The following is a 13,897-nucleotide window of genomic DNA, read 5'->3' on the forward strand; positions in this document are numbered from 1 at the left end:
GTTAAAATTCTTTCCCCAATTTAAAGGGAGGGGTGAGATGATTTCGCTCTCTGTGAATTAGTTCACCAGTTCCTGGATATGTATGACTAAACTATCCCTGGCAGAGGTAACTAATTCCTGGGGCTTATACAAGTAGTTCTGAAGAGCAAGTATTTTGAAATTGGAATACACCAGACTAAGTGTCAAGTATTTATTTTAAAAAAAAATCTCAAAGAGGATACTCCCTCCCTCCCCCCTGATATCTCATTAGGCCTTTAGTCCCACTTTTTCTACCAATATATTTTTCTGCAGCATAATGCAAATATTTGTAGCATGTCATTTAATATAAAAGTTTGCTTGCCAAGAGGTGCTGCATTATCAGTGTGATTATGAGAAAGTATTTTTTTTTTTTAAATGAGAAAACAAATTAATAGATTTCCCTGTCCTGCACCACTATTTTTTGCACAGCCATGCAACCATGGGACATGATGTTTTATCAGAGGCTGAGGGTATAAATATTTTAGGGACCCCTCATTAAAAATATTGCCTTCACATACACAGATAAATGCAGGGTCAACCTGAGGGAAAATGGCATCCTGGACAAACTTGTATTTTGGTGCCCTCTCTTTGGGTCTGAGAACAGCAGTGTGGGCAAAGAGTGCAAGGACCAGCTCCTGGCCCCGGAGCCTGGCCAGGCTGCACAGGGAACAGTTTTGCTCTCCTGGCCATACATCCCCTGACCACCTAACAGGAGGAGTGAGGGTACACGGTGATCACCTGTGCCCACGGGAAGGGAGAACCCAAGGGCTGGCCTGCTGGCTCCACAGGGACGAACCCTACTGCCCCCTGCCCAGCTGGCTATGGGTTCCAGCCCCTAGCCACCCTGCACTCACCCCTATTCCAACAGCCCAGGCCCATCAGCTTGGGGCACTTGGACGGTGATCCTCTGAACAAGGTGCCTTAGGCGGTCTCCCATGTTGCCCCCCACAAGGCTGGCCTTCCCCCTTCTATTACAGTTACAGTTTCAATCCAGGATGGCCCCACTTTTCAGAATAAACAAGACAGTAAACCACAAATATCAGGGCCGCTCACTTCCTTTGAGAGTTCAAGAGGTGGCAGCTGAACATTGGACGCCGTATGATCTGAAGACATCAATGAACAAAAAACCCCCGCGATTCCCAGACTGCAGAATATTCCTCCTCTGCTCCCCTTCCTAAGTTGGTTTTATGTCCTGTGGAGCTCCAAGCAATGTGAGACTCCAGGTTGCTGTGTGAGGGAGGAAGAGAGCTGCTTTCCTCAAAGGGGAAGAATCTGCAAACCTGGGCAGTGCTCCAGGCAGTTTGCTAATCTGTGCCTAAAGTGAGTGCAAGCCCCATCCACACATCTCCAACTCATTCTATATGCAAAGATGCCCCCTTCATCCCAGTGCAGGTCAGGATATTAAATTGGACCCTGGCAAATGTAATGTACTCCTTCATTCTTGGATGTGCATTTCAACGTGCCCCTTCCCATCACTCCCTTTATTCTAGGTTTTCAATTAGCAGGGTTTCCTTCTAGCCAGGTTGATCCTTAGCACAGCATCACGTCTCTCTCAACAAGCATGGCTCAAATTCTCTTTCAAAGCTACCATTAATCCCAAAGTCACAAGTGGTCACACCATGACAGCAATGAGTACACACTCTTCTATCGTAAGGCGGGTAGGGTGTGTGTGTGGGGCAGGGGCAGGGAGCGATAGATGTCTCAGGTCACTCCTGAACACAAATCTTCCATCAGTGGCACTGCTGCAGGATCACGCTACTCTTACAGCAGGTGAAAATACAGGCAACAGCTGCACTTTAAATTAACCCACTGGAGTTAGGATTCTTGAGAGCTGGCGAAAATACAATAGTTAGCTGATGAATTGTGCATCATGCAATTAGAACACAAAACTTTCAGGATTAACACTAGGAAACCTGCCTGCCAGAGCCCAGTCCTACAAACCTGTGGATTGGTGGAACACCCACGGAATGGAAGATCAGGGCCTGGAATGCTAGCAGAATGGGGCCCAAGAGTCAGCTCACTTTAACAGAGTGGAGAATGGATTGACAGACAGGAGAAAGAAAAGGACAAGAGCAAGGAGAAATGAACAGGGAAATGTACTAGATAAAAGGAGACAGAGCAAGAGAGAGAAACAAGGAGGAGAAAATGAGAAAAATACTGATTGCTCTTATGACAAAGGAGTATAGTTATTACAATTGATGTATAATGAAATCCACTCTATTTTGCACTAAGCAATTCCAGTCATGAAATAATCTGCAGAGCAGTCAAACATCACTCCTGCTCTCTATTTATTGCAGACAATTAACTACGTGTACAGGTCATGCCAGTTTACCACAGAGGAGCTCCTCCACCCATGTCTTTATGGAAAAGAGCCCTCTTGTTGGGGCTTTGTCACAGGGATTGAAAGCAGCCTCCAAAAGCAGCAATACACTTGTGAGAAAAACTGTCTGAGGGAGTGAATGCTGCTTCAGAAGGCAGCTGTGTGTCAGCGAAGTGAATGTTCCACCCAAGGGAGTTCTCCGCAGAGCCTCCACTGCTTGCCTTACACACCTACGCGGACAAAAATGCAGAGAGCAGGGGTGGCCAAACCGCAGCTTGCGAATCACATGCGGCTCTTTTACAATTAAAGTGCAGCTGGTGGAGCCCCCCATTTGCTTCCCTATTCTCTGCCTACTGGGGTAGGGGGAGTTCAAGGCTTCTGCCCTGAGGCAGGGTGGTGGGGTTAAGGGGCTGCTGCCCAGTGGGGTGGGGTCTCGGGGCTTCAGCCATGCAGGGTGTGCCTGCCCAGAGCTCCGTGCTTCAGCAGGAGTGAGCCCTGAGCCCCGCCACAGGGCTGAGACTCCGAGCTCCGGCAGGCCGCCCCGGCTCTCAAACTTCTGAGGATTGTTGTACATGGCTCGGAGAGTTAGTAAGTTTGGCCACTCCTGGCATAAAGCCTATACAGATGTGACAAGCAAGAGGCACTAAGCAGGAATTCTCTGGCACAGCAGGCCAAGCATCTGCTCTGTTGATGTCTCTATGATCTGGAGACTACACCGTAGCAATAGAGTTGGTACTAATCCTCACATTACTACTATTAATAGGGGTGGGGCAGAAATAATATAGTTGACTTCAACATCAGTTAACACTAATACAGACATTACTAACATCGAGCCAAATCCTGTAGTCCAAGCTCAGACAAAACTCCTGTTGATGCCATGAGCCTGTTGAGAGCATGGCCAAATTGTGAGATGATTCCCCCAATTAGCTGTAATGGAAGAACAAATACTGTAAAATGCAATTGCCTTGAAAAGATTACTCAGACTGATAACAGTTGAGCCTCAATGCCATTGAATCAGAGTTTGCTTTGGTTTAGTTTTCCTATGGAAAACAGCTGCTGTGCTATGTCTCCTTTGCACAGAGCATGAACTTCATACACCCATCCTGAGGAATCTGAGGATAGCACAGAAATAAAATCCAAAACAAAATGCCAGAGAGGCCCCCCAACTTAGAAAGTGTGCATGCACAGTAATAATAACGGGTCACTCTCCTTATCTGGATGCTTTCATTAAGACAACCTTGTTACACTGCCCACAGAAAGTGCTGTGTTCAAAGGCAAACACCAAAGAAACTCAACTGTTTCTTTCAACTCTGTGCTTGGATCGCAGAAAGTTCATGCCTTCTGAAAAGGGCACCAGCACGACAAAGGGCTCATGCATTATAAGCCTTGCTCTTCTGGAGACCTACGTTCAAACCCTGACTGAGAGCAGAAGTACAATGAGAGGCTGGAGGTCTCAGGCTACTTCACAGCAAATATCTGTTGCTTTTGCAAGTTGACAGGACTCTCAATCCTCCCTCCTCATGGCAATGTGGGTTGAAATCCAAGAGAGCTCTGGAAGTGAGACTCGCATGCTGTTAGTAAAGCTGTAGGCAGACACAGGAGGAGCTGCAGGTCAGGATTCCAGTGCTGTGTCATGAGGGGTAAAAAGGCCTGTGCGATACCTGCTCTCACTTGTATTCATCTTTAAAACATTTTAGTGAAGAAAGAAACAAAAGAGGATAAAGACGAAGCCTCCTGGCAAGCTCCAAAGCACTCCTTTTGGTATCCATTCTCCAGATGAATTGTCAGTTTCCGTTCCCCTAGTCCAAACCACCAAATCACAGATTTATGAGAACAGAAAAAGGAATTAGTTACTTAGGAAAACAAAAACAAACTACTCAGTTAGGAGGAAAGGAAAGGAACTTGAGGACTTAACCCCTCATGTGCTGCACTTTGGAGAACCTCATTTCTGTTGTATTGCACTGCTTATTGCTTCAGTTTCAGCAGTGCATTCAGGTCACCATGGCTAGGGCTGGAATACGCCTCCACACTTAATCCTTTCACTGCTGATGCAATGTGCCCATGCCCCAGCCTTTTTCGTGTAGCATAGAACTCTCTATGTGACACCTTAAATGAGAGCCCTGGGCAGTTATCTCAGTTACGAAGCAGAGAGAGCTCACCTTCAGGGGGAAACAATGCAGAGGGATTTCTAAATTAGCAGCATTAATATTTGTGCCATGAAATCTGACTGTAAATAGCAACAGTTGTTTTTTATTGTTATAATAAAAGCATTTTCTGTCTTTTTGCAGGTGCTCATGAACTTGTGAGAATGGAGAGGTGAGGAAATCTTAAGTCTTTCACTTTTCCACTAACCTGTTCGTGCTCCCTTCCCTCCTTGTGATCCTGGAAGTGGCCTGCTTTTCCTCCTCTTCCTCTGATAATGATCTAAACTCTAGCCTGGCAGATTGCCAGTGACTGTACTTACATCCTCTGCACAGTGGTAAGGTGTGATGAAGAGTCCACATTTAGATACCTGCCCTACTACCACAAACTTCCACCCCCTCTCACCAAATGGAAACTATCTATTTCTTTTTTAACCCTGTCATGCGAGAGTCAGATTCTCCCTGCACCGCAGAGGCTCCTAAATCCCCATTGCTAAAGCTTCAATGTGTCCTGTTGTTCCTGGCATCAGATCAAAATAGAGAGAATGAGATGTCAAGGACATGTGTGAGGCCTCCAGGCTCCAGCCCGGTACAATGGCTTCACTCCTGAAGCAAAGAAGAAGGGGAGAAAAGGGAGAAGCATGCAGGGGGGATGGGCAGGGGGTGGAAGAAATGAGGAGAGAGGGGGAACCGCTCAGCCTGTGAACAGCATTAGCAGTTGATTCAACTCTCACAATTTCATCACAACTCTAGCAATTTTGGGTGGGTTTTGTTTTTTTCTTCTTAACCAAGGCTGCCAACTGACGTATTTTCCCTTGATCAAAATGGCCACCTTTACTTTAGTGCCTCTTGGCCACTTTTGGCATCTTGGCCACCTTTACTTTAAGGCATCTTGGCTTTTTCATTTTGAACGTTGGTAGCCTGAGGTTGGCATCTTCTATCCCCACCCTCCTACATGCAGAATTTGCGGACATGCAGCTTCCCCCCATCTCTCCCTATGACAGATTTCCTACTTTTTCATTTTAAAAATCTCATACAGGCCTTGACTAAAAGGGTAAGTATGTGACCTGCCCTGTTCAGCTGTTTCAAGCAGTAATAAACTGGCAGGATAAATCAGAAACTTAAATAAAAATGCAAATTAACCTTGGTTTTGTTTATTGACATTGATGGAACCTCAAAGGACATCTGGCCCCTTTGGCCTTAAGAAAACCCCACCTTTCAGAGTGGGGGAAATGTCAGGATGAAACGTTGAAACAAAAATAGACATTGAGTTGGCCTGTAATCCTCTGTAGCAATCTTGATTGTTAATAAGTGCTGAAATCTAGTCAGATGATCACAGCACAAGACACTCTAGTGAGCTACATGCCTTCTTTCTTCCAAAGAGATAGCATCTCATGTGGAAGTAATTGAAAAGCAGTTTAGGATTGAGGTTGATGCTGGGGGTAATTTTAGCAATCACAAACATGCTGAAAAGAGATGCAGATTGGAACAGACCCATTGTGACATTCCATTTGGTCAGTAACTGCAAGGGACGGTTAAAATTACTATTTTTCTTCTCTCCAGGTCTGCTAAAGAAAATTAATTTACTTACGAACTTCTCTCAGTGTTTCAGTGCTTTATTACACTGCATTTGTAAGGGCTCAGCTGCCTCGCTCTTTCAGGGATTATAAACTGCTCTCATTTATAATACCACTAATTGCAAGAACTGCTCAGCTGCATTTTCTGGTAGTGGTGATGTTCAGGTAGTTTATGTTAGCACTTTACATTATTAGAAAGAGGCAGCAGAGTGCTTATAAATATATTGTATCTAATCTAGGGCCATCTAGAGTGTCATGATTGTGATTATGCTGCATACTGTGGTCATTGGGAACTTTTCATTAGCAGTGGAATTGGAACTCATATAAAAAACTTAGGTTCCTACAACGTGAGCTAAAGAAAAATCTTTTTTCCCTGTTAGCAGTGTTGGGTTTATGACACACATTAAATTGTCTAAATTCCAGCCAGCCAGGGGCAGGGTGTCTCAGTATGTACCTACCCTATTGTGGTAATTGCTGACCTAGTATGGTGCTGCCTGCTGAGTTAGTATGGCACTGTAGGCACTCCTTGCCTCAGTTTCTCTTCTCTCAGTGACACTTGAGAACTCCACACAGTCCAAAAAGATGTAAGACAAAATTCTCCTGTTAAGGTTCTACTTTATTAAATACAAATAACCTTGAAATAAAGTCTCTCCCATGGGTCTCAGGGGTATGCCCAGCTTCCCTCTTTGGGGCCTGTGGTCTCTTGGTGCTCCTCTTCCTTAGGAGAGTTTCTTTCTCTATAAGCACCAGTAAACAAGAGACCAGCAACCCTGTGACATACCTTTCCCCAGCAAAGCCGACTTATACTGAAAAGTAGACTTAGTGATGGCTAATGCTTGGTCATGTTCTTCAGCCAGGGGAACTTCCTGTTCAGCAGCAACTAGGAAATCTATTAAATCCTTGGCAATGTTCTTGTCTCCCTCTGTAAAATATGACATGATCAGGACTTGGGTTCCACTATGTTGTAAGTGCCTCATGCAGTGACTATATTCCTCTATAGTTCTCTGCATGTCATAAGTCACTATGTGCTGTATCCCCAAATGTCTAGTTCAACAGCTACTTCAGGCATGGTCAACAGCACAGAGCTTTCACCAGAGTTGAACTGTCTTAAGGTTACTACTTGGTCTCTTGGGGAGGAGGCTCCCTGGATACAAAGACAAGCACAGCCGTCAGAATTAAAAATAGCCCTGTCCAAGTCCAACTTCCCTTCAGGGCTTTGAGACTCGAAGGACTGGACCCTTTCCCCTACAACTCCACAATCCACTCAGCAGCACACCATTCTGCTTTTCCTGGACCTACAGGACCTTTTGAATGACGTTCTGCACCATAGCACTATCTGGGTCTCCCTTTTTTCTTGCGATGGACCCTTCTTTTCAGCAGGGGTCTGGCTGGGGCTTGGCCTTGCAGCTTTGTAATGCCATGACAGGGCAGTGCTTAGCTTCAGAAGGCTGCTGTACCTTCTTGATCAATCCATCTTCCTGTAATAGTGGCCTCATCTCACGGGATTCCAACTCTTTATCCTTGGCCAAGTAGGACTTCAACCCAAGCTGGAACTTACGCAGGCTCTGGAGTTTAGTCAGCTCCTTCTGAAGTAGCAAACACTGCTGTTCCACAGTCTCCTTTTCAACTCTGAGGCTGCTGCTGCTTCACAGCTTGCATGGTGATCCTTCCCCGTGAAGAGCACATCTGTTCCAGCACCTCTCATTCTTCAGCCATCTGCAGTTCCAGGATTTCAGCAGATTCCTATTAGCAGTAGCAGCCTCCTCTCCCAGCACTATACTTTATTACAGAGGTCTGTTCTGTAGCTGAGAAGGCAACTGGCATTACTGTTGTGTTTTGGATCTCAGTGTTTGCGTCACAGGACACCCAATCCATTGCCAAACAGTTGACTGCTCCTCTTGGAAAGTCTTTCCAGAGACCTGACTTGCCAGTCAGGCCCTTTGTATCAACACAAGCTTCCCTATAATTGATTTCTGTGCTCACCATCTTAATGCATGTCTGTACATAGGCTTCAGAACCCTGTTTCTGTATGTCTACAAACTCCTGGGCCAGGTTTCCCTGCAAACCAGTTGCTTCTTCCAGGCTGTGGCAGGGCTACTGCCTGAATGGACAATTCCTGGAACTCACTAGTCTTAGGGCTGGTTCACACTTACCGCGCGATTCGGTGGCAGTCGACGGGAGTTACGCAAACTACTCTGTGTAGTTTGCGTAACTGATGTCGACTGCTCTGCTTCCCTTCTGCGTGCTGTTCACACTGCACTGAGCTGACGGGAACTTGAGGGGGTGGACTTACTCAGTCGACTTCCTGATCTATTGAGTGGGTCTCACTGACCGCTCAATCGATCCAAAAAGATCGATCTGGCAGCGGTGATTTTGCAGCCATCAGTATAAACATAGCCTTAGTCTCCAGCTCCTTTTCCATCTTGGTAACCTGCTGCTGCAAGGTACACTTGACATTCTCTAGCACTAGCTTTCCTTTCCAAGTGCTCTTCTATTGCTCTGCTCAAGGAGAGGGTTGGTCTCTTCTATTCCCATATTTCTATTTCAATATATTTCCACTTGTCTCTGTAGTACAAAAAGCATTTCTTCTCCAAAACAAGCAGATATTCCAACTGCTTCTGTCTTTTAGGTTGGAGACCTCTTTTTCAGGGTTTTGGTTTAGCTTGGCACCTTCATATATTTTCTCATCCTCCATCTGTTCCACCGGGGTACTGGGACTCAGTTTCTGGTGTGTCTCTTCCTGCAATAACTCCTGTGTTATCCCAGTCAAGCTCCCAGGTCTGTCAATTTATCCATTAGTTTAAATTACTTGCTCTCCGATGGGTTTGGCCGTCTTGAGTCACTTTTCAAGATGGCTTACAGTTCTGTCACTTCCTTCCATGAGTGCCAAGGATTTCCTTTACCAGGTAGAGGAATTGGTCAACCTCTGCCATGCTTGCTTTGCCCTTTCATGGTCTGCTTCTATTGGCCAGGTTTCTTCCTACTGTATGGTCAGGCCCTCCATAGCCTGGGAGTGCTTCCACCTCATTTCTTGGATTTGGGCCTCCTAACTCTTTGGACAGCCATCCAACTCTTGGTAGAAATCCACCACCTAGGCCTGTTATTTACTGAATTGTTTAGCAGTCACATCATGGTTCGTGTTGCCTCCATTTCCCTGGCCCTTCAGATCTTTGAGTCAAGTTCCATATTTTTACTGGCCTGCTCAACTGCAGAATCCTGTTATCTTTTAGGACAGCTGGACCCCTCTTAATTGGAACCCCTTCTGCTTTCTAGGTCTGCCCTGGTTCTTTTATTCAAGTTCCTCAAGCTCTCATGCTCTGGGACTAAGAGTCATGTAGGGGTGTCTCTCCTAACAAATGCCAATGGTGAAACCCACAGCCATCCCTCCCCACCTTTAATTTTACACCCTGGGCCTATTTCCTCAGCTAAGCCACATCCGTCTATTCTTGAGGCTCCTGTTTCCTCATAAATATAGTCCATTCTCCCAAAGTAGACATTTTTAGCAGGCAACACCATTCTATGTGCCTGTTTTCCCCACAACCAAAACACAGTGGCCCTGGTACATTACTCTTCCTTGCCCCAACTGGGTCACCATAGTCCTATGTTCTGACTTCACAATAGCCCAGGCACCAACAGTTCATGGTAGGGTGTCTTTGATAGCCTGGCTCTCCCTGGTTCTTCTGGTGCTCAGTGCAAACATGCTGGCCTTATAATCATTGTCCATATAGGAGCAAACCCATCCTGCATGCCCCACTTCTTCACAGTCAATATATGTAGCTGGTTGAGCCCTGTGCCTCATTCCCTTTCGGTTTTGACGGTGATTGGTCTTTTCCCATTGTGGAACCTCCTTGACGTGCCTCTTCTTCTGCTTGGCCACTCCCAAAAACTGGAGCTGTAATTCCATTTGCTGTGGCAGCCCTTCCATATGATGTGGGAGAGTCAAAATCTCACAGCCAAGGCAGGTGTCTACATGGTGCTGCTCAGTCATCCCTCCTTGATGGGAGAGTGTCTCAGAATCCCACTCTAGTACCTGTCCTTGTAGGGCATACCTGCCCTGTAGCGCCCCCTGCTGATCTAGTGTAGTGCTGCAGGTTCTCACTGCCTCAGTCCTGGCCCCTAGTCTCTCTCCTTGGGCTCAGGGGTGTGCACAGCTCTCCTCCTTGGGGCTTGTGGTCTCTGGAAGCTCCTGTCCATTGGGAGAATTTCTTTATATGCACCTCATTACAACTGAGCCCTGATAGCCTTTTATCAGGCCCAGATGCTCATTATTCAATGAAATGTCTAGATGGACTCGTTCTCCTTAAATTAGCTTAGCATGATAACCTGGGCCTGGACTCCCCTTAAAGGGGCCAGCGACTTCATGACAAGAGTTACACCTCTTCTCATTATAATGTTCTTAATGAGACCCTGCGCCTCCCTCCGAATCCAGGTTTTCCTCCAGCAAGATCCTAAGCCAGTGCTTGTATCACATCACAGTTGTTTGCTGTACAAAACAATGGTGGCATTACAGGGGAAAGACAAAGTGCTAGGAAGGCAGCCCTAGCAAAATGAAAAAGAGCTTGGTCATTGAGCAGAAGTCACAAGGACAAACACAGGAGATACCCACCCGCTTATGTTTAAGTTAGATAAATAGGAACTTCTGTACTAAGAACAATAAGTGCTACTATTAGAATGGAAGAAACTATAATTCTGGCGTTCTCTGTGGGTGAGAGGGAAAAAGGGAGAGTGAGGACTGACACTGTATTTTCTCCTGCAGTAATGCTCAAGGCATCGAAAACCCCGTCTTTGAGGCTGTTCCAGCCACAAATACAGAATCCAGGCCCAAACCACAGATGACATACATGGCCCACCGACAGCAGTCAGAATCGGGCCGACACCTTCTCTCAGAACCAAACACTCCGCTGTCTCCTCCAGGCACAGGGGATTGTTTCTTTCCAACACTGGGTAAGTACCCATTTTACAAAACAATGTCCTTGGTTAACCCAGGCTAAATCTGTCATGACAGAGGCATCATTGAAGAGGGCCATGGAAAAGGAAAAGAGGCAGAAAGGGAAGGGAGTGATCCCTTGTTAAATATTCAGTTTGAATCTAACCTCTATCTTAAAATGAAATGCACAGTCTTGTGTCTTTGGGGATGGGGGAAAATACTACACCTCCACCGTAGTGTCTCACTTTATACCTCCTGGGCCAAGTTTTGTTTTCAGCTACACAAGCTTACACATGGAATGATTCCACTTAAGCCAATGAAGTTATTCCAGACTTACGCTGATGTCAATGAAACCAGAATTTGGCCCACTGACCTTTACTCATAATGATTTGGTGTCTCAAGATAAATTGCTAATACAAACCAAAATAATAAATCTTTGGGGTTAGAAGTGAACGGAGGAACTTGACAAGTTCTCAGTTTTTGCTGAAAGAAACACAGGTGTGACATAACTGGCTCTTTTTGTTTGTCCTGCAGCATGGGGTAATGATGAGGTTTGCCCTTTTTTCATACAGGGGGCTCTCACCAGCTGGTGAGTCTCTGCAGTGCTCTTGAGTTCCAGATGTGGGCTAGCAATGTTAAACACTTGCCAGCCCATTGTCCCCTCCCCCAGAGTATCCCCATATTAATCTCCCAGAGCTGGCCTGCCATTTCATACCCTGCTATTACTAATAGAGCAGGTGCTGTTATAAATGGGAAAGCTAACTCTTAATACCTGCTAAAGAAAAAAAAATCCTGCCAGCTGCCCTAAGAAATGTTACCTTTAGGAGATTAAAAATTGCGAGTCATGGAACATCAGAGACTGACCCAAAGCCCAGTGAAGTCAATCAAAGTCTTTCCATTAACTCCGATGTGCTTTGGGTCAGGCCCTTAGTTCACTTTCCCTGGCACCTTTGCACCTGGCGACATATGGCTGAACCATTCTGCTAAAGCTGCCTGCAAAAAGCGACATACATCCCCAGCAGCTGGGATCTTCTAGAGACTTGTCAATAGTGGGGGAAGTATTTTCTGCTAAGCACATCAAACCACAGCTACAGAAGTGCCCAATGAGCTCCACGTCCATACAGAACCAACAACATTTAACAGAATTGTCTCTCCTTTTCAGAGCCTGTTCCTGATTCTCCCAATTCCATGAAAGTATAAAATTGCTAAAGGAGAACAACTTTCACTGAATATGTTGTCAGCCATATGGAAGAGGCTTTGACTATTGCTGATAAAAAGATTTTATAGACAAGGCCACTTCTGAGATAAAAACCGACAGACACTTTCTGTTGCATTTGGTGCTTCCCAACACCTGAAATTCATCACTGTGCTCACCTTCCTTAGAAAGTTTCTCAAGGGAAAAAAAAAAAAAAGAGAAAGAAAAAAAGATCACCACAAATATTGAAACTCTTGCTGGTTTTTCTTTGTTGCACAAGGAAGCTTACAATTTAATGACCAATACATTGCTAAACTTCTCGCTGCTGGCGTGCAGTTCCCCACACCATACTTATTTCCAACACTGGGAAAAGTTTAGTACTGAAAGTTATTTGTTAGGATGTGTCATTATTGTGACTCATTGGTTGCCATGGTGTCTGGGCTGGCTCCAAGCCATTAGGAATCCAGCTACTGTGCCAGCTGTGGCTTATCTCACAGCATGGAACCCAGGTGTAGCTGATACTTTATTTATGCAGCCATCACAGCCCAACATTCATCATAACAGCCTGGGATGAGCAAAACATCACTTCAACACTCCAAACAGATGACAGGATAAAATCTTGCAGCAGTAACTGCTACCTAAAGGTTTGATTTATCTCAGAAAAACTGCAAATAATTTCAATACACTGCAACTGTAAGGCCTGTTAGTAGGATGTCATGATGCACCACAGCAAAAAGATGCTCATGAACCACGTTGTGTGTCTGCGCCCACCTTTCAGAACTTCCACAATCCTTCTCTTTGTTAAGAGGGTGATACTTGATGGTACACTGCTAGAGGCAAAATCTGCTAATTCCTTTAGTGGGTGTGTCTTAGGGGTTGCCCATATAAAGGGACCCATTGAGGGAACCTGAAAATCTGCGTGAAAGCTGAAATCTTCTATTGAGTAGCAAAATTCTCTGCATGCTCATCATTGGTATTGTGGATCCCACAGCCTGGGGACTTCAGCATGACAAGTGTATCCATATCTGATCTGGGGAACTATTCACTTAATGGGTCCATTCCTATGTCAGCTGTTAACTGCTTCACCGCTGAGCAGCACACTGGATAATTCCAAGAAACAAGTCCTTGCATGTCTAGAGCAGGGGTTGGCAACCTTCAGCAAGGGCCGTGCCAAATCCTCCCCCCCTCCCAGTGCTGCAGTGGCAGCAGGCGGGCAGGGGTGCATCTGCGTCCCCGTTCCTGGTGGCAGTGGCGGTGGCGGGTCTGCAGGCCCCATCCTGCAGGGGCCACATTGCTCCCGGCCAGGGGTGCTGCTCAGCCCACGTGGAGAAGGGGCAGTACTGCATCGGTGGGGGGTGGAGTGGGGCGTGCAGCGCTGCTTGGGGCCGGGAGTGGCACAACTCTGGCCAGGATGCTGTGTGCTATTCAAAGTCGGTGCATGTGTCACCTCTGGCACGTGTGCCGCAGGTTGCTGGCCCCTGGTCTACAGATTTAAAAAAGGAAGCAAAGGAGAAGCCAGTCCATCAACAAAGGGAGTGTGGAGGCCTTGGGCAAACCAGCTGCCACTGGTATAGCAGGTCCTCAAAGTTACGAAATAACCTCCTGGTTGTAGAAGTCACCCAGCTGCATGCTCTCACCCACTGACTTGCTTCCACTCAAGTTTCAGTTCAAAGGATTTCACTAGCTATCTAAATTCCCAACTCTCCTCCCCACCACCAC

General features: G+C 46.1%; 2 protein-coding genes across 4 annotated transcripts in view; one reads left to right on the forward strand and one right to left on the reverse strand.

The window, feature by feature from the left end:
• VSIR (V-set immunoregulatory receptor) overlaps positions 1-13,417 on the forward strand; it is a 37,104-nt gene extending 23,687 nt beyond the window's left edge. For 2 of the 3 annotated variants that reach the window (XM_067552667.1, XM_067552669.1), the window contains exons 5-6: positions 4,627-4,654; positions 10,813-11,059. In XM_067552667.1, coding sequence (XP_067408768.1) covers positions 4,627-4,654; positions 10,813-11,047 — 263 coding nt within the window. In that variant the 3' untranslated portion in view covers positions 11,048-11,059. Of the gene's footprint in view, positions 1-4,626; positions 4,655-10,812; positions 11,060-12,145 lie in introns of those variants that run through there. The other variant, XM_067552668.1, reaches the window with a different exon arrangement.
• The window catches only part of CDH23 (cadherin related 23), a 454,320-nt gene that overhangs the window by 73,592 nt on the left and 366,831 nt on the right, over positions 1-13,897 (reverse strand). The window lies entirely within an intron of this gene.

This window comes from Emydura macquarii, unplaced genomic scaffold (assembly GCF_026122565.2).
Source record: "Emydura macquarii macquarii isolate MOO-44397 ecotype Brisbane River unplaced genomic scaffold, CSIRO-AGI_Emac_v2 contig_1390, whole genome shotgun sequence".
NCBI classification, from domain to species: domain Eukaryota; kingdom Metazoa; phylum Chordata; order Testudines; family Chelidae; genus Emydura; species Emydura macquarii.